The sequence below is a fragment of the Hyaena hyaena genome, unplaced genomic scaffold (genome assembly GCF_003009895.1).
Source record: "Hyaena hyaena isolate Hyena2069 unplaced genomic scaffold, ASM300989v1 scaffold_241, whole genome shotgun sequence".
In the NCBI taxonomy this organism is placed as follows: domain Eukaryota; kingdom Metazoa; phylum Chordata; class Mammalia; order Carnivora; family Hyaenidae; genus Hyaena; species Hyaena hyaena.
In genome coordinates, this window is record NW_024080875.1 from 2,034,842 (window position 1) to 2,060,999 (window position 26,158).

Below are 26,158 nucleotides of genomic sequence, written 5' to 3' on the forward strand. Positions count from 1 at the left end.
TTTATTTTTTTTTTTTTTTTTTTTTTTTTTTTTTTTTTGGTCAGTACATGAGTTTGCATATCCTGAGAGGCTTTATTGTGAATAACACTTGTTATTACATTTGACTATAACTTTTAGGAAGGGTTAGACAAGAAGGGGAAAATGATAAGATGGACGAAGAGCTCGTTTTTGTATTATCTGTATTAGTTGCATAGCTAAGGGTTGACATGTTTTATCACAGTGAACCCTAAACACTGTGATAGTTTCTATCTTACAGAGGCACCTGGGTGGCTCAGTTGGTTAAGCGTTTGACTCTTGATTTTGGCTCAGGTCATGATCTCATAGTTTGTGGGATGGAGCCCTGGGTCAGACTCTGCTCTGACAGGGCAAAGCCATCTTGGGATTCTCTCTCTCTCTCTCTCTCTCTCTCTCTCTCTCTCCTGCTGCCCCTCCCCCACTGGTGGTTTAAATAAATGAATAAATAAGCTTTAAAATAATTCTATCTTACAAATGAGAATAGTGAAGTATGTAGTGGAGTGGGTATTTGTCTAATGTCACATATTTACTAAGTGCAGTCTGGATTCTAATCCAGATGTGTGACACCAAAGCTCATGATTTTAACCTCTAGTCATAAAGCAGTGAATTCAAATTCATGGAATGGCTGGTAATAAGCATTCTTTCATTTTCCTAGAGGCTGAGATGTTGTTTATAGTGAGGACTTCATATGTAATCTGTGAGTCTGCTGGTGGTGGGGATTCCAACTAACCATTTGTATTTTCAATCTCTTCCTTAGACTTTTCCAGATAATCCTAAGAAGCAACATGGATTTTCGCTGGGTTATAAAAGACAGATCAAATTTTTATAATAGTACCCATGGCAAACAGCCTAAATAGGGAGAGCTGTCTTCTGAGCTCTCATTATGCAAAACTCAAGATATAAACAGAAGATTATGGAACTTTAACCAAGATACATTTTCTGCCTAAGACTCAGTTTCCTCAAATGTAATGTGAAAATAAAAATGTCTCTATGTAACAGCTAATGCCTGAAGGACAGTGTCTAATGTGAATGAGAATTTGGCTGGATAGCAAAGAAATATATATATCCTTAGAGATACAGCTAAATTTATTTACTTATTTATTTTTATTTTAACAAACCAATGTCCAAAGGATATTGGAGAAGTATGACAAAAGGTAGGATTTATCAAACCATGTCGTTAGAAACCCAGCAGATTTTAACCAATGTGGACTTTGTGATCTTTAAAAAGGAGGGGCTCCAAATTGAGTATTATACTTACTGGTTCAGCATGCAAAACATGCATTCATTACTGTAAGTTCTATGATCAATGCCACACATTGGTTTCAGATCCCTAGTGCAGGCAAACTTTCCTTTTCTGTTGTATCTGGAGCAGTCCACCTATAATTGGAATAAAAAAATAATGGTCTATATTGTCTTCCTTCAGTTCTGTAGCCATTCTTGTATCAAGTTGAGAAGAGAGAGAGAGAGTGAAAAGAGTACTACAGCCTCTTCAACTTTTCAGCAAATATGTCTAGAAGACCTTGTATGGTCCAGGTGCTGTGCTACACAACTAGGTCAGACCTGAAATATTCTGTAAATAAAATGATAATTAGCAGGTTAAGAAGGAAATGTTAATTTCTTCTTTTAGAGTTATGATGAGAGTGCAATGGAATAATGAATGTGAAAAATTTTAAAAGCTGCCTATGGGGTCAGCTGGGTGGCTCACTTAGGTAGGTGTCAGACCAGCTCAGGTCATGATCTCACAGTTCATGGGTTTGAGCCCCGTGTCAGGCTCTGTGCTGACAGCTCAGAGCCTGGGGCCTGCTTCAGATTCTGTATCTCCCGCTCTCTGCCCCTCCCTACCCCCCTCTCGAAAATAAACATTAAAAAATTTTTTTAGGGGCGCCTGGGTGGCTTAGTCGGTTAAGCATCCGACTTTCGCTTAGGTCATGGTCTTGCGGTTCGTGGGTTCGAGCCCCGCGTCGGGCTCTGTGCTGACTGCCAGCTCGGAGCCTGGAGCCTGTTTCTGAGTCTGTGACTCCCTCTCTCTGTGACCCTCCCCTGCTCATGCTGTCTCTCTCTCTCTCCTAGAAATAAATTAAAAAACATTTAAAAAAAAAATTTTTTTTATAAAACTACCTAAAGTACAAGTTTCCTTAATCTGCTGCTCACCTTTTGCAAAGAGATTCCTTTTGCAGCTTTTAAAGGAAAAAACGCCACCAGGAGAAGTGGAATTATAGGATGGCTGGTTTTACCGCCCTAGGATTTCTTTCCATCCACAGCGAGCCAGGTTAGCTACTTTCACAGCCCCATTTACGAATTAGCTCTGATTTTAGTTTGACAAAGACCCCATAGAAAAGGTTCTACTCACCTCTTTGATCCCCGGTGGAGTGTGGCATGAGCCGCATTTGAGTAGAAGGAAGTGGAGAAAGAGCAAATGCCACAGTTAGAAACGCAAGGTTGAATTCACTGTTCACAGTAACTAAAACCCATTTCTAACATCCCTTGCCCACGTGAGACCTAAGAGGTCACTTCTTTACTTAGGGCCAGTTCGGGATGAAGCCAGAAATGTATGTGATTCTGATTTTCTTTTTAAACAAACATTGGAGAAATATCTGGTCATTGGAGAAAGGGCTGTCATAGGTATCCAGGAATTCCTGAGTGAGCATGCCCAGGGTAAGGTTTGGTTATGGTCTCAAAGTTGCATAAGTTGTTTCTGAAAGAGGAATTCAGAAGCCTGACATCTTGATCAGCAACTGAGCAGGTTGCCCATAGACCTTTTATTCTTTTTCTTTTTTTTTAAATTGAAGTATGGTTGACACACAACATTACATTACTCTCAGGGGTACAACACAGTGATTTGACAAGTCTATACATTATGCTGGGCTCACCACAAGTGTTGTTACCGTCTGTCACCTTACAACCCTATTACAGTACCATTGACTATATTCCCTATGCTGCACCTTTTATTCCCATGGCAATCTTTTAGGTCTTCTTCTCAGTCTCTTTTCCTCTTCCGGAAGGTCTGACCCCCACGCCCTCTTTGTTAATGAGACAAATCCAGAGAGTTAACTTTTAAATTTTCTTCTGACTTTAACATTCTATAATTACTGAAGGTTGAACAAATTGCAGTTAACACATAGGCATGGATATTAAACTCACCAGAAGGAGAGGCAGCCCATGTGGTGGCTGCCAGAGCGATGATGGCAAAAACTGTGATGCTCTTCATCGTGATGATGAGTGAGGGTGGCAGAGATAGGGTGCTCTGAGTCAGGAAGTCCAGAGAAAGAAAGAGAAAGCAGTCTGCCAGATGGATACGTACATGTATATATACACACATGCACAAGGCAGGGTCCCACCTTCGTTAAAAGTTGACCTTTTCAGTGATGATTGGTTGCAAACCCAAGCTAGGGTATTAACGTCACCTGTCAAGGAAAGCTTCCTTATTGTCTTGAATTATAGCCAGTTGAAATAGTTATACCCTGCAACTCATCTACCAGAAGCCCTCTTGCTTAATAATCCTCTGGTCTCTTAGCAAATACAACAGCATGGTTATATTTGAGAACGAATAAAATCATAGGTATAGTAAAGAGAAATAAACATTAAAATGATATGCATAAAGGGTTTTAAGATGATATGAAAAGTAGGAAAGTTGAAACAGAAAACAGAAGCAATGAGGACATTTCTTGAAAAAGTACAGTGGTGCAGCATGAATACTTAGCACTGTAATACCTTGCTTTTCTAGAGTATGAAGATAATTTACAATGTTCTAGGAAGACCTGTTAAGTGATTACAATAAACCTGTGAAATACGCAGACCAGTATTATTGCTACGTAGCAGATGGGACAACAAATACAGAAAGATTAAGTGCTTTCTATGTAGTCACAAAGTTAATAGTTGTAAGAGCCCGTTCTCCAGAATCTTAGACGTATGCTTCTCTTCTATACTTTTTTATTCACATATGTCAATAACAATGATTATTCATAATGAAAATCCAGATTTTACCACAGTGTGTCATGCTTCTTAAGATTACAGCCATGATATTCTCTTTAACACATTCTCCTGTGCCCATATCTATATGTCTGTCTGTCCATACACATAATCAGTATTTTTCCCCCCAATAATATAGGCCTAATGATTTCCAATGACTTAGTATGTGGTCATTAACATCAGCTGTTCAGAAGATAAAGTTACTATGGAGTTAAGATAGAGTTAATTCCCAAAGGACAAACTCAAAGATTGGAGGAATTAAGCAAATTGCCCAAAGCAGACAGCTAATGAGTAATAGAATCTTGATCCAAAACTAGATCTTCCACTTTCAGAACTTAGGGTCTCCCACTTTTCATCTCCAACACCACCTCTTTTTTTCAGAAATAATTCTATCATTTTGGTGTATGCTATTATGAAACTTGAGTACTTACACCTCACCCATATTTCAATGCTTCTTCAGCATTTGAAATATGTATACTACAATGAAATTTGCTCCAGAAAGTCTTCTTAATGGGGTAAACCATCTCCTTCCCAAGTTATAGTGGAGCACCTGATTCAAGTGACAAGTTCTAAGTAGATAAGGGAAATGAGAACCATGGCTTGGTGATGCTTGAGCTGGGAAGGCCAGGAGAAAGCATTTGGGTCTGTGGCTTTCAAACTTTTCATTACCGTTATTTAATTAAGAAATAAAACTTTCCTCATCTTCCTGAGAGGAAATCACTCAACTGCCCACTCCTCTTTTGAATGTATAGGAACAGCTTCAGGGTGGAGAAGGATGTGGCATTTTCTGCTTCATTTATTAACGTCTGTCCTGTGATCAAAGGCGGGGACTTAGGCAAATATCCCCTGTGAACACAACTTGTCCATAACTCATGTGTAGAGCCCTGGGCAACAGGAGTTCCGGCAGCTTTTTCACTTAAAATTCCAGGCACAGAATGGATCCACAGGTAAGAATATAATGGTTAAAAACTTCATATTTTATTGCTGCTCCCAAGACTTCTTTCATGTAAGTCAAGCCATTGGAATTCACTTGTCATCACTAATCCCATTACTATATGCTAAAAAATCAGCACATGTACTTTTTCCTGCCACATGCTCCCTAGATTTGGAATTGAATTTTTCCACAAATAAACAGATGTGACCATTTCTATAGATCATGAGCAATACTGTGGATCACTAGATGCAAAATCTATTCCTTTTATCTGAAAACATAATCAGATAATGTTATTTGTATGAAGAGCATGGAATTAGGGTTCACGAATCCAGAAGGAATGGTGTAAGGAACATGAGATTAAAAACCACTTAGTTGAGTTTATATTTCTGATTTAGACCAATTTGGGTAAGCTCAGAAAAATCACTTTCCCTCTCTGGGCTTCAGGATTCCCATAACTGAAATATGTTAGATAAATCATCTCTATTTTTTCTCTAGCTCTGTCAATCTGGGATTTTATCACCCTTAAATACAATAATCTTTTCCTGATTGATATCTTATCAGTTCATATTACACACTTAGCTGATAACAAAATTAGTTGGTTGAATGTACAATGTCAATTCCAACAATACACTTCACAACATATTTTCTGGGTTCATGCTACTCTTTGCATTCCTCTTTAGCTGCAGCTTTTGCTAATATTTCCGAAAAATGCCTCATGAATCTATCTAGCCTACAGGGGTAGGGGGAGGGAAGAGAGATTCATATTATAAGTTCATATTTTCAAGTAACTGGTTTGTTTCCAGCTACTAGTGTCAGCAATTTTTTATTTGTACCAGGAAGAGTCTTGAGTTAATCTTGGGGGCTAGAGAGGCCACTTACAGGTTTCAAGAATAATACCATCAGATTTGGACTTCAGAGTATTGCCCTGTTTACAGTAAAGAATTCAATGGAAGAGAGAAGACTGTAGAGGGAGAACATTTCTAAGGATGGTATGGTCAGTCATGAAGGGATTGACTATGGCTTGAACTAGAGTTTATTGGATGTGGTGATGGTGTCTATTGAGGATGAAAAGGAGAGGGAGAAGATAGAAGACACTGCCTAGATTTCAGGGTTATCTCATTTTGCTTTGTTCTGGTAGAGTGTGGCTGCTTTGTACGAGTTTTCAAAACTTTTAACTGGGGAATGAAACAGATCTGTGTTTGGAAGAGATCATTCGGAGGTTTTTTGTTTTGTTTTGTTTTGTTTGTTTGTTTGTTTTGAGAGAGAGAGAGAGAGCACACAAGCAGGGGGAGGGGCAGAAAGAGAGAATCCTAAGCAGACTTTGCACTGGGATTCCATCCCATGAACCATGAGATCATGACCTGAGTGGAAACCAAGGGTTGGATGCTTAACAGACTGAGCCACCCAGGTGCCCCTGGTGTGTTTTTTGTCTGTTTGTTTTTTAAAGAGAGAGCTGTAAAGAATGGAAACGAGCAAGTCTGTTAAAGGCCATTGGAAAAGTCTATTGGAGAGAAAAAGAGGGTCTAAAATTAATTTAAAAAATATTACAAGTACTGTAATCGATTAGAAAGGCAAAAGTAGACATTGTTTTCTGATAGCTTCATGATATGGCGGAAGAAAAGATATAACAAAAACTACTTAATAGCATAGAACAACCTGGAGGAGGACAGCACATCATCTCTCAAAATAATCTGGAAGGAGCTCTATAGTCATATGAAATTTCCATCAAAGATGAAAACTATTTTGTTTGACTTCCTTCCTGGGACTAATCCTCATATGACAAAGTCCTTCCCTCAGTTCTCTCCTCATGCTCAAAGAATGATTTATAGTCACATGTTATTTAGATAGAACTTTAATTTCAATTCTGGAAAGAAAGAGGGACCCGTGTGCCAAAATGCCATCAAAGAAAGAACAGGAATGTCTTGCTATACTTTTTTTTCCAGGAGGTGAACAGATATCCCTCATCATTATAAAGGCCACAGGACATATTCACTTCATTTACCATTATCTTTCTATATAATATAGGATATTGGCTTTGGTCAAAGTCAACCAAGACCACGAAGAATATTGGATTGGGGTACAAATGGGAGTCTTGCCATGTGCTTTCCGCAGTTCCAAGCACATATTAAATGTTTAGAAATGTCAACATTTATTATTTTCTACTATTCTATTCTATTATTTGTTTCTTGTTTTTGTTCTCTAGTATCATGGAGCAGTGTGGTTGGTGTTTAAAAGTGCAGAAGGGGACAAAGAGAAGACAAATAAAATACAAAGAAGAAGGACAACAGATTCTTACCCATTACCCTGTGAGTTTCAGCCCACAGGTCAAACCTGGCCCACCATCTATTTTTATAAATATATGTGGAACACAGCCACATATATTTATTTACATAACATAAATTCATTTATTTATACAACAACAGCATAGAGTGATTATGACGGAAACTATATGTCCCATAAAGCCTAAAATATTTACTATCTGGCTGTTGACAGAAAAAGTTTCCCTACTCATAGTCTAGACAAGTGCTCTCCTTGGGTGTTTCTGTAGCCTTGAGAGAAGAGGAAGACCTCAGGTGACTTCCTAACATAAGAAAATAAAGGAGTTTGGCCGTGGTAGGTCTATGATAACCCATCTTCTGAAAACAGAATCGGACCCAGCATCAGTTATAGAGAAATGCATAGGTCTGTGGTCGTGACCAAGAAGAGGTGATATACGTAGTTTTGTGTTTTTAGTCCCAACACAGGATCATTTGCGGTGTCCTGGTCTAGAATTTTAGAGCTGGTTTGTGAAACCTCAGTGAGATGGGTCCAGTTTTCATCTGCTGCCATCCATTAAGCCGCAACTCAAAAATTAGTTTATTTGATATTTAATGCAGCTATTTTGTTGTGACCATTTTGACACAGAAGACATTTTATATTCACCTCTAGTTGGTGTTTTCTCCCCCCCAAAGTCAACTTTCAGCTCTGTTTTAAATCCCAAGTAACGTGTTCAACAAATTCACACTCAATCCCAATCCCTGCACCTCAACCCACTGTCTATTTTTCTCGGTAACCATCCCATTTCTGACGTCTGCACCCCCTACTTTACTCTTGACCTTCCCTGGGTCCCTGAGCCTTTGTCCATCTCCACGTTTCCTCCCATTCCAGACCCTCCTATCTCCCACTCCACCCTATTCCCAAGCCACACTTTCCCTGGTGCTCAGAATGATCATCAAGAATTGGTTAAGTCTTAAGCATGGGTAATAAAGTCTTTTGTGCATATTAGTTAATAATCATAGTCATAATAAAAATATAATAATAAAGGAATATTTGTAAACTGTTTATTGTTTATATTTTAAATGTTTAAAAAGACATAAAAAAGCAACTACTTCTCAAAAAATACTATGTCTTGGCCATGAAAATAGAGTTTCTGGATTTCTTAGAACTATCCAGGAAGGAGATACAATCTCATGCTAAAGAATCTCTAAGCCCATCCCTTACATCCTGGAATTGCCAAAGAAAATAGCAACATTGTTTTCTCACTTTTTTTTTTTTTCAGAAATGACAGTATTTTCATGCTTGAAAAGAAAAAAGGATTTCTAAGCCTTCTTTTTTTTTCTGTTATCTTAATGATAACATGGGGGGGTGGGATGAGGACAGCACAGAATCGATTTTTTCACTCAGTTACAAAGGACAACGATTACAAAATCCTAACTATAACTGCTCTACCAACAACCTATCTAAGAGGAAAAGGCAGAGGAAAAAACAAGGTTAACTTCACAAATCTAAGTAGACCTGCCATTCTGGACACAGTTCTTCAGCTGAGAACAACTTCAACCTTGATGGATTCTCCATAGCTTTCTCCCTCTAGGATGTGTTTCTCCCACCTAGGTACTGTCACAGGATGTCAGTATCAAGATGCCGAACATGACTCAGTTTCAGCGCTGAAGCAGGAGTTTACAAGCTGTCCCATCCCACCCCTACCTAGCGCCTGAATTCCCTGGTCAACTTCTGAAGTGCATTAGCTCACTGTCTGGTTGGGTGGGCTCCAGCTACATGTAGCCCTTGAAATGAGGTTGGTCCAAACAGTTATGCTGTAAACATAAAATATTAATGACCTGTAAAATAAAAGTTTATACTGACTATATTTTGAAATGATAAGAGTTTTGACATACTGCCTTCTAAATAAAATACATTATTAAAGTTGATTTCACCCATTTCTTTATGTACCAGAAAATTTGAGATTACATGTGACTCGAATTCTTTTTCTATTGGATTGTGCTGCCCTAGAAACTTGCAACACACTGGTAATTCTCATCTCCTTAGTCTTTTCCCAGACCAGGATGTAGGAAATGGTCAAGAGGCAACATGACTGAATATGAGAAACCACGGGTTTGTGTCTTTGGATGGTGTCTGTGTTACAGAGGTAATTATGCTTTCCATGGAAATACAGAAGCTGTATAGGAGAGCTGGTAAAGTGACAGATCTAAGGTGATTCATAGCTGGTTTGAATTTATACAGCTCTTGAATGCCTGGAGCCCATACCTTCCTACCTTTTTTTCTAGAAATTTCTTCCCAATTATGAAACAACTTGAATCTGAAAAAAAAAAAAAGTGAGCATTTTGTGTCCACCAATAGCTTAGCAAGATGAAAGGGTAGAGTTTTCAGCTTCTGTAAAGCCTGTAAATCCAGGCAATGATGAAGAAATCCCAGAAATGGTGTTCTGCTGGGTTTAGTTTTATTGAACAAGTAGTTGAACAGACAGCATTGTGATCAGGAGATTTTCAGGCACAGACAGATGGAGATGTCTCTATGCTCTTGGATCACAGATTCTAGGAGGAAAGAGATGGGAAAGACTGAAAAGTCAGTGAGTCCATTCCCCCAACAGCACTGTATTGTTTTCTATAGTAAATAATACAAGCTCTGAAGAATTCTTTGTATATACAGATGATGAGAGTAAGGCGATTCAGAATTAGGGCATCTATTTTCCCTCATGGCTTTCACCAATTCTTCCATCATTTGTCCTAGAAGAGAAGATGGATAGTTTAGGTGCTAGAAACTCAGAGATATTACAGACATGTGGGCTACACATTTATAGCTATGTCATAGTCAAAGAAATCCATAGATCACTGCATTCTGCCAAGAACTCTCCGTTCAAAATCACTCTCACGTTTATTCAACTGATTCAATGAGTAATGAGCACCCAGTGCATATTACTTGTTGAGGTAGATACAAATATGAACTCTGCCCTTGATTACATGTGGTCTTCATGGTAATGAAAAGAGGTAGGTGTCATTAACATCGTTTCACGGAGGAGGGAACTGAGCTCCAGGGAAGGCTTGTGACTTGTCAAGGTCTCACATCTGGTCAGAACTTAAATTCAATCCCTCCAACACTGATGCTTTACTATTATAGTTGGTTTTGGGTCGTAAGAATTTAATCAAGTATCTTTCTTACCTGACTCATCCAATATTCATTCACTCTTGAAATTGACATATAAAACACGAAATCAACATTTAAAGAATTTTCAAAAGAGGGCAAAGAAGAGGGCAAGGGCCTCAGGAATTTTCTGCACACTGCACACTGTCTGCTGTACCCCCTGCAGCACCAGTAGCGCTATCATTCCAAACTCACAGCTCCATTTTAGTTCTCACATCCACCCTAGGAGATTTCCCTTGGTTGGAAAGTGGCAATCTATGGTCTTTTTACATCTTTGAAAATCTTTGTCATGAAGTTTCCTTTCAAGGTAGCTAATTATTATTTAATTGAGATATGTAATCCCTTTTCTAGAGCTTCTGGGTTTCAGAATCTCCTGATAACCACGGGATGGTAGCAGAGCATAAGCTCTGAAGTCAGAAGATGTACACCACACTCAGAATGAAATATTGAATAATTCTGATAATTGCAGGATTTCCCCCTGGCTGATTTTCTATAAAATGGGAAAGATAATAATCCCTGTCCCATTCACAGGCCTACAGTGAGGATGCGCACAAGGAAAGAGTACACAAAATTCTGAGTTACATAAATCATAGCAGTTATTGTACAATAGAAAATACTTCATAGATATTAAGTGTAAGAACGCATTCTAGGATCCTCGGTCTATTTTTCCAGGAAAGTTGTGATCTGGCCTTTATTTAATTCATTCTTCAGATTCCAGACTGTCTTATAGAATCTTTCCAAACAGGAACAAAGGTCAGGCAACAGATTATGACCTCCGGGATATGCATGCATAATATTCATCAGAGCAATGTTGGGCCATCACCCACCTGTACCACCTTGGTATTTCCAAGATCACACCTCTGAATTCTAGAGAGGGAATTGAAGCCATATTCGGGACATCTTTTGTTCTAATGATTTATTCCATCATCTTACACCATAAATCAGTCCTGTCATTAATAACGTTTGTTACATAATTCTAGTGGAAAGAATATACCCAAAAATGAAAGGAAGGAACTGTCTTACGAAACCTTTGTTATGCTTAGCCCTGTCAAGATTCTTCCTTATTTGAATAAATACATCTTATCAGTATTTCCTATGGCACATGCCTCATAAAGTCCTCTTTGTCAAGTTGTCTACATGAGATAACAGCAGGATATGGTCTGAGGTGTGGTCTTCAGGATTCACATAAAGAGTATTTTTATGTCCCTGTCCTAAGTTATATGTAACTTGGTATGTTTATGAGATAGGAGGGAGAGTATATGCTGTCAATGAGATAAGGAGCAAATCACTAAGAATTTATATGTAATAGTTAGAAAGGAATTTATAGGTAATAAGACGGCAAACACAAGAATGGAAGTAGAGCAAAAGTTTTTATGTTTTCTTTAGGGACGTGCCATTCATGGAAGGACATGAAACCAGTTGTGGATAATAAGAAATACATATATATATTTTAGTAAATGTAATTGATTAAAATATTTTGTTTTATTGAATATAAATATATTTTTATTTAATTTTAGTTTTTTAATGTTTTATTTATTTCTGAGAGAGAAAGACAGAGAGAGAGAGAGAGACAGCCAGAGTGAGCAGGAGAGGGTCAGAGAGAGAGGGAGACACAGACTCTGAAATAGGCTCCAGGCTCTGAGCTGTCAGCACAGAGCCCGACATGGGGCCCAAACCCACAAACCGTGAGATCATGACCTGAGCTGAAGTCGGATGCTTAACTGACAGAGCCACCCAGGTGCCCCAATATATTTTTATTTTTTATTTTTGTAAATTTTTTAACATGTATTCATTTTTGAGAGACAGAGATAGAGTGTGAGCAGGGGGGAAGCAGAGAGAGAGAAAGAGACAGAATCTAAAGCAAGCTCCAGGTTCCAAGGTGTCAGTTCAGAGCCTGACAAGGGGCTTGAACTCATGAACCATGAGATCGTGACCTGAGCCGAAGTCGGAGGCTTAACCGACTGAGCCACGCAGGCACCCCAATAAATATATTTTTAACATTAAATGTAAATTTATTAAGCTATAATTCATTAATATTAGTAAAAACACATAAGCACTCTGCCAGGGTCTGTTTCTCTAAGTTTATATTGTGGACTCTTTGTCTAAGTTCATACTTTGGTCTCTTCAACATAACAATAATAGTGATAACAATAATCAGTGCCATTAGTTTGTATACACTGTGCCAAATACTTAAAAGTCAGTATTTATTGAATATTTTCAAGAACTTGGTGAGATCTTTGGTTTAGATCTTTGATTTGCCAAAGGTTTCATATATGAGGAATATAGAAAGCTGGACTAGAAACCCATATTTACCTGAACAGTTTCTCTTATTTGAAAATTCCTACATTTGCCCCCAAGTTACATATCATCTTGCCTGAGGAGAAGCATCCTCAAACGCGATCACCAGGGAGAATGGCAAACTCAATAATGTGTGTCAAAACGTCCTTACAGGGATTGAAAAAGGGCCAGCTTTTCATGCTGGGAAACAGTTTAATCCAGTGTGAAGTGCAAGAATGGGTGGATAATACAGAAATGGTTGAAATTTGGTTCTGTCACTATGTGACCTCTCTCAATCTTTGTCTTATCTTTTTATGGTAGAACACAGAAAATAAAACTTACTTTGCAAAAGTCTCACATTAGGGACATTGCTTATAAACAATCTATTAATGATCCCAGTAAACATTTAAAAACATTAACTATTAAAAAAAAACATTAACTATTATATTATTATCCCCGCATATTTCAGTAATTACTTAATTATCTTCACAAGGAAGACGTGACCAGTTCTGGGGTTATCTGACCCAGAAATGTCCATCAGCCAGCAGAAGACACAGAAGCAGAACCAGCTGGTTCGGGCGCTGCAACAATGAATGCGGTGTACTTACAGATGCTGGCACATAGAGAGGTGTTGCTCCTGGGGTGCTGTTCTCTTCACACTTCCCTTCACTGCGTATGTGTGTGTTAGTCTGGCGTATTCTAAAACAGAACAGAGGAAATTTAACAGCTGGGAAAACTCAGTTATAATGAAAGAAAAACAACAGCAAGGATCAATGTGGGTGACATCTGGGCATCACACCAGAACTGAAATCAAAGGTAGGACCCGGGATCCAAATTCGACTATTTTCCAGTAGGGATCACTCGGGTTTAGTCCTCCTTCGGATTCAGCTCCAGATTGTTTGTTCCCCAGTCCTGGATCCATCCCATCACACCTCAATCATCTATATATTCATGAAATTGTTCAGTGTTGGAAATAAACCTGGAAACCATCTAGTCCAAAGTCATTATTTTACAGATGGGAAAACTGGATCCCAACGAGAAGCTTCACTTTATTGAATACCTATAATGTGGGATTACAAAATACAATACGTATATGTAATAAAAATATATAAAATATATATAGAATATAGATTGTATAAAATATAATACATTGGTTTGAATTTTATAGCTGGAAAAAATCTTAAAAAGTATGAAATTTTAATGCTTCTCTTAAGAAATATTATATATTAAATATCTACTTGTTTGCCTCTGGTGATGAGAAACTCACTGTCTATCAAGGTAGTTTGCCTTGTCTTTGGACATTGCTCAAGTTGAAATGGTTCCCCTCTAACTTCCTCTGAGACCACAGAAACCAGTACTACTCTCTCTCGCCTTGGATGGCCTGGGTCTTCCCTCCATAATATATATTCCCAGTTCCTTTAGCTAAACAAAGTCATGCTTTTTTAATATTTTTACCATCGAAGCGTCTGACTCAATGTTCCCTTGACTAGAGTATCACTTGTTATGGGCTTATACAGTTAATGGAATGACTGAAGAACACTGGGTGGGTAATTTAGGTCCTGACCTTTACAGTAAAGGGAAGTTGAAAAATTTCTGGGCTGAAGAGAAGGCATATATAAGAACAAATTCCTGAATGGTTGCATTCATTTCTTAAATGGAGATTTCTTAATTCTTAAAACTCTGTAAGATCCATAGATGGATTTCAAGAGATTTATGTGCCCATAGATAATATACATACAAATCACTAATGGTGCTTCATTTTCTTTTCTTTTCTGAAAAGAGGTAACTTTCTCCATATCATCAAAGGAACTTTTGATCCCCAAATGTTTAAAGAACTACTGCCACAGATATAACAGTAGTGTAGTGGGGAGGAAAGAAAATGGTTTTTGGATCCAAACCAACAAGGTTAAAATCCTGTCTGATTTACTTTCTGGCTTTGCGACTTTAAACAAATTACCTAGACTCTCTAAGCCTCAGATTCACCCCCTGTACAATATAGTGAGTATTCATTGAGAGGATAAATGTGCAGGTGCTTTACCTACAGATGTGAGAACACATAAAACACTCATATTCAAATGTTATTCTAAGTATATAAACTGCAGAGTGTCCCATCCTCACATTCTGGGCTTTGCTAGAACATACATGGACCACAGTGTAAATGTGGGATGGGGTGGGGCGGGATGAAAAAGTTAAGATTTGCCACCATGCTTTCACTTAAAGCTGGTCCAGTGGAGGCTGGGAAAAGGTGAAGCATGTGAATGGAGGGGAGAGTAAGACAGTATTTGAACAGAAAAGCAACAGAGCTCTAACCAATAATGACAGTATTAAATCCCTTACATTTGATTTCAAATAAAAATGGCCATTCTTAACAATCTAGTGAAGTCAGCTGGCTCAGAGAATGGTCTGCACTTCTCCAGTGGAAAAACTTAATCTCAGAATGATAATATGCCCACAGATGCACAGATAATAATAAATCTGAGAGCCCACACCAAGTCTGCCATTTGTTCCTGGTTGCTTTCTCTTGTGTCACACCACTCCTTCACCAAGAAGACTTGGAGAGGATCTGAAATACGTGCCTACCAGGGAGTCAATAGGCCCAGTAGAGATTATAGGCTGGCATGATGCAACAGAGCCATGATTCTCAACTTTTTTTCTTTTCATACAGCACGTGGGCGATGTTCACATTATCATGAGTATACATGGGCTAACAGAGACTTTCTCTAATTGTTATAACCCCATCACTTTTCCCCTTCTCTTCTACTCAGTAAAGTATATAAGCAATTTAGTCAAAAGGGTAATCTTTAATCCTCTCTATTTTATATATGAATAAGATTATCCACAAAATTTGAATTTTTAACTGCTATGATTAGTAAATTGGTACAACACACCTCAAATGGCTATCAGTGCAGTACTGTGGGTCAACACCATAGTCAAGAATCTCTACACTTGAACATATGAGAGTGCAACTTGTAGACTTACAGGTTTTCATGACAGAGCATGCACGGATTGTTGTATGTCCGGCCATCATCACCACAGACAGGCTGTAAATTCTTTGGGCAAAGGTAACCCATCTTGGGCAATACTCGGTAGTGTTTGCACATCTCAGAATCCTAAGCAAGCAAAACATAAATAAGATTTTCTCAGTGGCACTCAAGAGGGATGGATGGGCTTGGAGAAACCTTTTGATTTCTTCTCAGAGCAAACCCAGAATCCAAACACCTCTCATGACTTCTACCACCATTGCCATGGTATCAACTACCATCATCTCTTCCGACAATTACTTCCATGACTATTCAGCTATCCAGATGTCGCACTTGTCTCCCTGTAGTTTATTTTCAATATATCATGCAAAGTTATTCTTTTAAAAAATAAATCAGATCACATTACTCTTCTTTACAAAACCTTTGTTCAGAATGATAGTCAATATCTTTATTTGTTTTTTTAAACTTTTTAATGTTTTATTTATTTTTGAGACAGTGACAGAGCATGAGTGGGGGAAGGGCAGAGAGAGAGGAAGACACAGAATCTGAAGCAGGCTCTAAGCTCCAAGCTTTCAGCACAGAGCCTGCCGTGGGGTTCCAACAGACAGACCATGAGATCATGACCTGAGCTGAAGTTGGATGCCCAACTGACTGAGCCACCCAGGTGCCCCGTCAATATCTTTAATATGGTCTACAAAATCCTATATAATATGGCCTCCTGTTACTTTAATGACTTCCTCTTCTATGGCTCTCTGAGGTTACTCTATTTCAGCTACACTGGACTCTTTGCTGTCTTTAACTCCTTCCTTGGAGCTTTGCTATTCTTTTCTTGTCCTGCTCACTTACATGTATGGAATCAATCCCTTTAGGCTTTGATGTAAATGTCACCTCAAAGCGCTTTCCTGTACAGGCTACTTAACACTGTATCCCCTCTTACCCCGATCCCAATATTTGCTATATATTATTTTATTTTCTCTTGGGTTTACACTTTATTTATGCATGTTATCTATTACCTATGTTCTTCAAATACAAACTCCATGAGAGTAGAGAGTACTGTCTGCTGTGTTTATGGCTATCATTCTCATACACATAAATAATGCTTGGAAAATAGTAAGTGTTCAAGAAACATTTGTAGAATGATTGGATGGATGATGAAATGAATAATGAATATGATTCCCATCTCCAAGAGAAAGTTCAGCTCAAAACCAGACTGTACACTTGATGAGGCTTCTGGTCTGCCAGCAATAACTCATTTCTTGACCTAGGTGCTATTATTACAGGTGTGGTCCTTTTGTGATATTTCATGTAGCTGTTCACTCATGAAAAGCATACTTCTTCTAAATGACTATTATACTTCAGTAAAATGTTTTTTTTTAAGAAAATAGATTGTATTATTCACAGTAGCCAAGATACAGAAACAACCTAAATGTCCATCAGTGAATGAGTGGATAAAGAATATGTGTTATAGAGGTGCCTAGGGGCTCAGTTGGTGTCTGACTTTGGCTCACGTCAAGATCTCACGGTTCATGAGTTTGAGCCCCATGTTGGGCTCTGTGCTGATACTGCGGAACCTGGAGCCTGCTTCAGATTCTGTGTCTCCCTCTCTCTCTGCCCCTTCCCCACTCACTCTCTGTCTTTCTCAAGAATAAACATTTAAAAAAATAAAAAAAAAAAGAGTATGTGTTATATACACACCCACATACACCCACACATATCCACGCCACTGGAAAGAAGGAATTCCTACTATTAGAAAGAAGGAAATCCTACCATTCATGACAACTTAGATGACTCTTTAAGGCATTATGCTAGATAAGTCAGACAAAGAACAGACAAATATTCTATGATATCACTTATATTTGGAAACCAAAAATTCAAACTCAGAAACAGAGTATAGAATGATGGTTACCAGGGAATTGGATTGGGAGAAAGGGGAGATATTGGTCAAAGGGTACAAACATTCAGCTATAAGATAAATAAGTTCTGGGGATGTAATATATAGCCTGGTGATTATAGCTAATAATGCTGTATTATATACTTGAAAGTTGGTAAGTGAATAAATCTTAGATGTTCTCAACACACACAAAAATGGTAATTACGTGAGGTGATGGCAGTGTTTGCTAACACTATGGTGGTATCATTTTGCAAAATAAAAGTGTACTAAATCAACACACCGTACATCTTAAATTCACACAATGTTATATGTTGACTGTATCTCAGTAAAGTTAGGGGGGAAAAGAACAGATTTTGTGAATAGTTTATCTCCATGTTTATGGGATTCCTAGCAAAGCATCTAATTTACTAGAAATATGTCATTACTATATATTTCACTAGTGCAACTCATCTATTATCCTACTTAAATTGGGTAAATAATAAGATAAAATTCATGTTTGATACTTTTCTTTCTTTTTTCTAGGTAATCAGTCTAGGTGTTAAAATCTCACTTTTAGGGGCCAATTTGATATTCTACTTCACAAATATGCTTCATGTTCTCTTACTCCCCTTTCCTCCTTTATATTCCCCACCTTGGCAAAGCTCTAAAAGAGCCATCAGTGGGGCACCTGGTGACTCAGTTGGTTAAGCATCCAATTTCGACTCAGGTCATGATCACACAGTTCATCAATTTGAGCCTGACACTGGGCTCTCTGCTGCCAGCACAGAGCTGGCTTTGGATCCTCTGTCTTCCCTCTCTCTCAGTTCCTCTGTCACTCTCACTCTCTCTTTAAGAAATAAACCCTTGACAAAAATAAAAAAATAAGAAAGCAAACTGTTAGGCTAATTTACACTTAGGTATACGTTACTTGTATTTTGAAGAAGTAAGTTTTAGCCACTGTGAATTGCTGATTGGTGGAATTTCATAAGCTTGAACATGCTCAACATACCTTTCTAGGCTATTGGGAAGAGGGTTGGTTTTGGGAGGGGGAGAGTGAGGAAGCTGGATGAAGAATATCTTTCTGGCCTGCTAAAATTATAGAGTTGAGGCTCCTAACTACTTATTTGACCACATGAGCAATAAGTCACATTCATGATACACCCATGGTTTAAATGGCAAAAATGTACAAAATTGGCTTGGAGCAGGACTAATAATCTAAATGAGCATGAATAATGTGCTGAGCCATCCCAGCACTCTCAATGAACCTGAACTACACACAAAGGGGTTGGAGCTACACTGGATTAGCCTTTCCAAGGCCTTTCTATGGAAATGAAGTTCATGGAGGGCAAGCGGCAACAGGCCCCAAACACTGGTGCTTTAAGTTAATGAGTAGCTTTTCTGAAGCAGTCATTCTTACCAGAAAAGAACTAGAGGAGGCTGGGCTGTTTTCCTCTGCAGAAGATCTAATGTGGGATGGCTTTTCTCCAACTCTTGCCCTTTCCAAAGCTTCTTTTTGACTACAGAAGAAGACAAAAAGTAGTTTAAAGGTATAGCCACAAGGACTATATCCTATAACTTCCAGAGGGAAGTTGAGCAACCCTTAATAAAATATGATATAGAACATTCAACCAGAGAATGATATAAAGAAAAGTACACAATGGCAAACTGGTTTAGAGTGCTCATCACTTAATCGACATATAACCTTGGACAAATTGCTTAAATTCCTTGAGTTTAGCTTTTCCTAGAACATAAAAAGAGGGTACTATTGATAATTTCTATCTCCAGGAACATACTACAAAGAGCAGGGAAAAAAATACTGATTATTATTACCATGTTCACATAAATTTTTTCATAGCTGTGCTCATTAGTCTCTTCATATTCATTGGTCCCCAAATATGGTTGTCCGTCAAAATAACCTAGAAACCCCTTTTAAAAAAACAAATTCCTGGGGTGCCTGGGTGGCTCAGTTGGTTGACCATCCAACTTCGGCTCAGGTCATGATCTCGTAGTTGACCAGTTTGAGCTCTACGTGGGGCTCTGTGCTGGCAGCTCAGAGCCTGGAGCCTGCTTCAGATCTGTGTCTCACTCTCTCTCTGCCTCTCCCCCGTTCATGCTCTGTCTCTCTTTGTCTCAAAAACAAATAAACATTAAAAAAATTAAATGAAAAACTAATTCCTTAGCCTTGATTTTTCTGACAATATAGTTTGGGGTGTAAAAATCTGCATTTCTTAAATAGAAAGACTTCTCTGTTGAGTGTAAATTTTAGTTATGAGTGACACCGTGGTTAGAATTTATCACGGTTAGAATTTACACCTGCATTTCCTGTCTGCAAGTCCAAGCTTTCTTTCTTCTATACCAGATGTTCTCAACATAAGGGCCTCGAATCTAAAGACTTATTTTAAGGATTCCATTGATTCATGTACAAACATTTATTTAATCCACCAGCTCCTAAAAATGCAATTTCCACAGGTCCTATCCCCATGCTTGATAAAACCCACTTTTTGCACTGAAAAAAAATAAAAATAAAAATGCAATTGCCGCACTGAAGGGGCAACAGGATTCTCTTACTCACATGATCGTTCTGCACATGTAACACTTGTTTTTGTATAACTTCCCATCAGCACCATGCACGGGGTCATTCTCTCGCGTGCACATGAGCTCACCATTCCTCATGTACTCCCGAAAGTTACCACACTCGTCCTAAAAAATGAGAAAGGGGAAGTGAATAGGATTTCCTCCCTTCTTGGCTTGGTGGCTTTCTCAAACTTGGTTTTAGAAAGTCTTTTCCTCTTTCCATCCTCCACTTCATTCTAAACTTCCCTGCTCTGGTCCTAAAAAAACAGGGAGTAAGACTTGACAGATCTCCTGGTCTCCCATACTCTTTCTTCCTTTCTCTCATTTTCCACATGAGGTGTACTCTTGACCCAAGGACAATATCACAGAAATCTAATGCTACAAATGTGCTTATCACTGCAAAGGACTGAAGATGTCTCCTTTGGATTGAAAAGTAAATAGAAAAGGCAGCATCTCACATACACACTATTGAGTCGTTGATGCTCAGAAAGCCATCTGGAGGAAATAGGAAAAAAATATCAAGGAGAGAAGCCGAAGGGGAAGCTTTGAATTAGTTTATATTACCTGAATTGTAAAAATCAATGTCGACAAACTACCTGAAACCTCATTTCCCACTTAGTGTCAGAGATAAGCATGCAGTTGAAGTTGTAAAGATTTTTTTTTTTTTTAATGTTTTATTTATTTCTGGGAGAGAGAGACAGCGTGAGCAGGGGAGGGTCAGAGAGAGAGAAGACACAGATTCTGAAACAGGCTCCAGGCTCTGAGCTGGCAGTCAGCACAGAGCCCGACGCGGGGCCCGAACCCACGAACCGCGAGATCATGACCTAAGTGAAAGTCGGAAAGTCGGACACTTAACCGACTAAGCCACCCAGGCGCCCCGAGGTTGTAAAGATTTTTATACTCTATTTCTCAATCCCTATTTCTCCCAAAGAGGAGAGAATAAAGCAAGCGTGGACACACACTGCAGGAGAATTCTCTACAAAAGTGAGAAAAATGTTGAATCTTAAGGCCAGAAAAAAATGTTGTTATAACCAAAATGCAAATATTAGCAAAGTCTCTTTTCTTTGAAGCAGAATGTGGGCATTTTTATTATCAAAAACAGGAGGAGAATGTAAGATGCTGAGGATGAATGGGAAAATAGTCATCTTCATATCTTTTAAGAAATCATCTTTGTGGGGCACCTGGGTGGCTCAGTGGGTAGAGGGTCCAACTTGGGCCCAGGTCATGATCTCAAGGTTTGTGAGCTCCAGCCCCAGATCAGGCTCTTTGTAGTAAGGAGTCTGCTTCAGATCTTCTGTCCTTCTCTCTCTGTTCTGTCCCTCCCCTGCTTGTGTTGTATCTTTCAAAAATATTAAGAAAAAATAACCTTTGCATAATTTGAGGGCTTGGTGTTTGATTTTTCTTCATCGTTCTTTTTTCTTTCATTAGCTTCTCGCTCACTGCAGAATACAAAAAGGAAAGATCATTTTTTATAGGGTTGTTTGTGAGTTTTTAAAACTAAGTATTTCCCTAATTCTAAACCTTAGCAAATCTAACACCATTTTCTCATATTTAAAAAATATCTAAAATATATATTTTTTTACTAATGAGTCCTAGTTGTTGGAATTGTCATAATGCATTTGTGGCAATGCTACCAACTTTCATACATTGAGTTACTATGCTGTCACCGAGAATGATATATACTCCTAGAAGGCCACTGCATGTTTTCCTTGGTAAAATATTTGTATGGCGCTCATGTAGAGAGTTGCTTCATTTCTCTTTTTTCTTTTCATATTAAATTAGAACTAAACTCCCCAATATTGATTTTCCTTATATAGTTATATTGCTTTAAAGTTTATAAATGTTTAAAAAAATATTATCTCCTTGAGTCTCCACAGAAAGTCTATTATGTAGTAATTGCTTCCTTCATATATAAGAGGAAGTGAAACACTGCAGAGTGAACTGGAGTGTCTTATGTTCCCAGCTCCTGAAAGTCGGTGATTTCGGCACACTTTACAACAGCTGTCTCTGTGTCCCAGATGCTCCAGGTACAATTATGCTTCTCATTATCAAAATGAAAATTTCCTATGAGAGTGTTCTAGAAGTCGACTGTCTTCTTCTAAAGTGAAGGCCTAGTATATGTTTAACGTGAGACGCCCAGGGCCTTAACTTTTAAATTAAAATGAATTGTCCCTGGGGCACCTGGGTGTGAGACTTTGGGTCAGGTCATGACCTCACAATTTGTGAGCCTGAGTCCCGCATCAGGCTCTCTGCTGTCAGTGCAGAGCCTGCCTCAGATCTTCTGTCCCCCTCTCTTTCTGCACCTTCCCCACTCATGCTCTGTCTCTCTCTCTCTATCAAAAATAAACATTAAAAAAAAGAGAGAAAAAAACATTAAAAAAAAGAACTATCTCCTCACAAACGAGCACAACATGCTAAAGTGATCGATAAACCTCTTCACGTACAAGATGCTCTGACACATAGCACACTTGTTGACGTGCATCTTGCCATCAGGGCCTCGAACAGGGTTATTTTCTCTTGTGCAGATGAGCTTTCCCTCTCTCACCATGCTCCGGAATTCATGGCACTGATCCTGTGGGAAAAAAAAAGAGATGTTACCAGGGTAGTCTGACCTCTAAAACTTTATTTTTTTTTTTTTATGTGTCGTGGAATTTATTTTTTTTCATTTTAAATTTTATTTCATTCTTTTTTTTTTTTTTTTACAAATAGTTTATTGTCAGATTGGTTTCCATACAACACCCAGCGCTCATCCCCACAAGTGCCCTCCTCCATGCCCATCCCCCCTCCCCCCCGACCTCTAAAACTTTAAATGTAACTTGTGAGATACAAACTCATAATATTTGACGAGGAAAATAAAAATCTAGACAAAATAAAATGTTGGAGATGGAATGTGTTTCAAAGGAATTTTATTCAGTATCTGCTTAGGAAGTTAGAATCCTCTCCACAGCATCCCAGTGGACTTTTACTACTTCATCAGGCAGCCTATAGTGGGTTAACACAATTTTTAGCAGGCTGAGTGCTACCCCTGTCTCCCTGCACCTCTACTCGATACTCCACACATACAAAGGTCCTGGAATGAACTGAAAGATGCTCTTTTTGGCAAGACATTTAGCTATGTACCTCAAGAACAAAATTAAAAACTGAATTTTTTTAAAAATCAAGTCTGTCTGATCATATGCCAGGCGCTCTGTTGTGTGCTCTAATGGATTTCCTTTGGTTGTCATTAAAAACCTAGATGAGCATTCATTATCCTCATCTTACAGATGAGAAAATGAGGCTCAGAGTGATTAAGTAATTAAAGCCAACATTGGAATTGTGCTCAGAAATCTGCTAACCAACTTCCCTGTCTTCTGGGCTTTTACCTGGCAGAAAATAAAACTCCAAAACACTTGTAAGAATGTAATGCTGCCTTTTACATTCATTGACAAATAAGAACCTTAAAAAGAAAACAATGGGACTGAGTCCACAGGATCTGGAAATTTTTAGACATCTACAGAAATTTGTCATAAATTACCTAAGTTCAAAGAGCCAAAGTAGAGATATGGGGAGATGCCCTTGAAAGACACCGCCAGTAACCTAGATAGTCATCAACTTTCGTTCTTTAAATTGTCACACCCATCAACTCCAGACCTTCTTTTATCTGCAGCATTAAAAAAGTTCTCTGGAATTGAATACTCGATTCAAATATTAAATATCTCACAGCAATAATTTTTAGGAGTTCCTGGAACTATTTCCCTTCCCAGATACTCCAAATACCACACACCTATATGTTTATGACAGCACCTGTCTGCCCATATTACAGTCTTTGCTTTATGGGTGCAATCTCCAGCTCTTCTATTTATTATGTGTGTACCTAACTTCCCTTGGGTTATTCTCAACCAAAAAAATTGCAACAGTACTGCCTACCTAATAGATTTGGGGAAGGCTTATTTATTAGTTTTTTTAAGGAGGTAAAATTGACGTACAGTATTATACTAGTTTCAGGCATACAACATGGCGATTTGACACTTGCATATCTTGCAAAATGGTCACCACAATAAATTTAGTTACCATCTGCTGCCATATAAAGTTAATACATTGGTACTGACTTCACTCCCCTGTACTTTATATCCCTATGACATTTATACTAGAACTGAAAGTTTGTACTGGGCAGGTTTAAATATGATAATGCATGTGCCCTGTGAAAAATTTTACTTTGCATTTGTAGGTAAGACGATAGTTCTATTTTTTGCCACAAAACACATACATACAATGTCTAGATATTTTTCATATGTGAATGTAGAGTGCATTTTTTTTGTTTGAAATTTCTAACATAGATATCAAAAAAAGAAAAACATTGACCAGATCATAAATAGAATAGGTTTCTTGAACAGATCATTTGGACTTGGATAATAAAATCTTTTCTCAAGCCCATTCATTTACCAAAATGCATATGCCCAACATATTTTTTAAAAATGAAAATTACTATTCATGGTTCATTTTATAAGTCAGTATAGACCTAATGGAAAGTTCTCTCATTAATGGGAAAACTTCCCTGGGGACACTTGACAATTTCTCTTTAAAAAATTTAAAAAAAAAATATTCATTTTTGAAAGACAGAGAAAGACAGGCATGAGTGGGGGAGGAGCAGAGAGAGAAAGAGACACAGAATCCGAAGCAGGCTCCAGGCTCTGAGCTGTCAGCACAGAGCCCCATGTGGGGCTCAAACTCACTGACCGTGAGATCATGACTTGAGCTGAAGTCAGACACTTAACTGACTAAGCCACCTAGGTGCCCATTAATTTCTCTTTTCTAATTGGAGTCCCTGGATGGATTGGAGGAGATTGTACTGTGTCATAGTCTACATGTTACTATTATAAAGCATTGAGCGTTTTTTTTCTATTATTTTTTTAATGCCTTATTTATTTTTGACAGAGAGAGAAAGAGGGAGAAAGTGTGTGTGTGTGTGTGTGTGTGTGTGTGTGTGTGAGCAGGGGAGAGAGGGAGACAGAGAATCCCAAGCAGGTTCCAGGCTGTTAGAGCAGAGCCTGACATGGGGCTCAAACTCACGAGCCACAAGATCATGACCTGAGTTGAAATCAAGAGTCTGATGCTTAACTGACTGAACTACCCTGATGCTCCTTGAATATTATTTTTAAAGCCCAAATTGGGGGCACCTGCATGGCTCAGTCAGTTAAGCGTCCGACTTTGGCTCAGGTCATCATCTCATTGTTCATGGGTTCGAGCCCCACCTTGGGCTCTGTGCTGACAGCTCAGAGCCTGGAGCCTGCTTCAGATTCTGCATCTCCCTCTCTCTGCCTCTCCCCCACCAACACTCTGTCTCTTTCTCTCAAAATTGAATAAACATTAAAAACATTTTTTTTTAAATTTAAGGCCCAAATTGAATACAAGACAGCACTGGAACAGCAAGTCAAGAATTTATCATCAGAGCTCCAAGTTTTTGATATTTGCTTTCTTGTTTGTAATTTTGGTATCTACTTGCTTAATTGTTGTTTGTTTGTTTTAAAACCTCCAAGAAGAAATCCTCTTGATAGAAACTGTAAGTTGACACTTGTCACTGGTCCTGCAAACAGGTGGTTAAGTGCATCAGAATTGCTTTTGGGGCCCTGGTTCACATGCTATTTCTTTGCCACATCTGCCCGTGGTTTCCTGTTTATCATTATTCCCACCATGAGTGGGCTCAGTTGACAATCCATTAATATTTGTTGAATGAATTAACCTTACAACCAAGCATCCAGCTTTAAGTGTTAGTATGTCTAACATGCACTACCTGGTGTTCACTGCTCTTTTCCCCTGTGTTTCTCATGTAGTCCTCCTCTTTCTTTTTCTTTTCAGCTGCTTCCCTTTCCCTAGAGGAAAAAGTGAGAAAAAAAAAAAAACCATTTCAGACAAAGTAAACAAACACCTCATTAACAATTAGATCTGTTTTATTTTTCTTATTAAAAATTTTTTGTTATTTATTTTTGAGAGAGATAGAGCTTAAGCAGGGGAGGAGCAGAGAGAGGGAGACATAGAATCTGAAGCAGGCTCCAGGCCCTGAGCTGTCAGCACAGAGCCCAATGCAGTGCTCAAACTCACGAACTACCATATTATGACCTGAACCAAAGTTGGACGCTTAAC

The 26,158-nt window shown here is 38.4% G+C and overlaps 1 protein-coding gene across 1 annotated transcript in view; it reads right to left on the reverse strand.

The window, feature by feature from the left end:
• Positions 1-9,613: 9,613 nt before the first annotated feature.
• Positions 9,614-26,158, reverse strand: part of SPINK5 (serine peptidase inhibitor Kazal type 5) — a 271,657-nt gene continuing 255,112 nt past the window's right edge. The window contains exons 29-36 of the mRNA XM_039244507.1: positions 25,809-25,887; positions 22,483-22,610; positions 21,405-21,477; positions 20,037-20,164; positions 18,882-18,981; positions 15,593-15,723; positions 13,222-13,312; positions 9,614-9,921 (exon numbers count right to left, since the gene is read on the reverse strand). Coding sequence (XP_039100438.1) covers positions 9,913-9,921; positions 13,222-13,312; positions 15,593-15,723; positions 18,882-18,981; positions 20,037-20,164; positions 21,405-21,477; positions 22,483-22,610; positions 25,809-25,887 — 739 coding nt within the window. The 3' untranslated portion in view covers positions 9,614-9,912. The remainder of the gene's footprint in view (positions 9,922-13,221; positions 13,313-15,592; positions 15,724-18,881; positions 18,982-20,036; positions 20,165-21,404; positions 21,478-22,482; positions 22,611-25,808; positions 25,888-26,158) is intronic.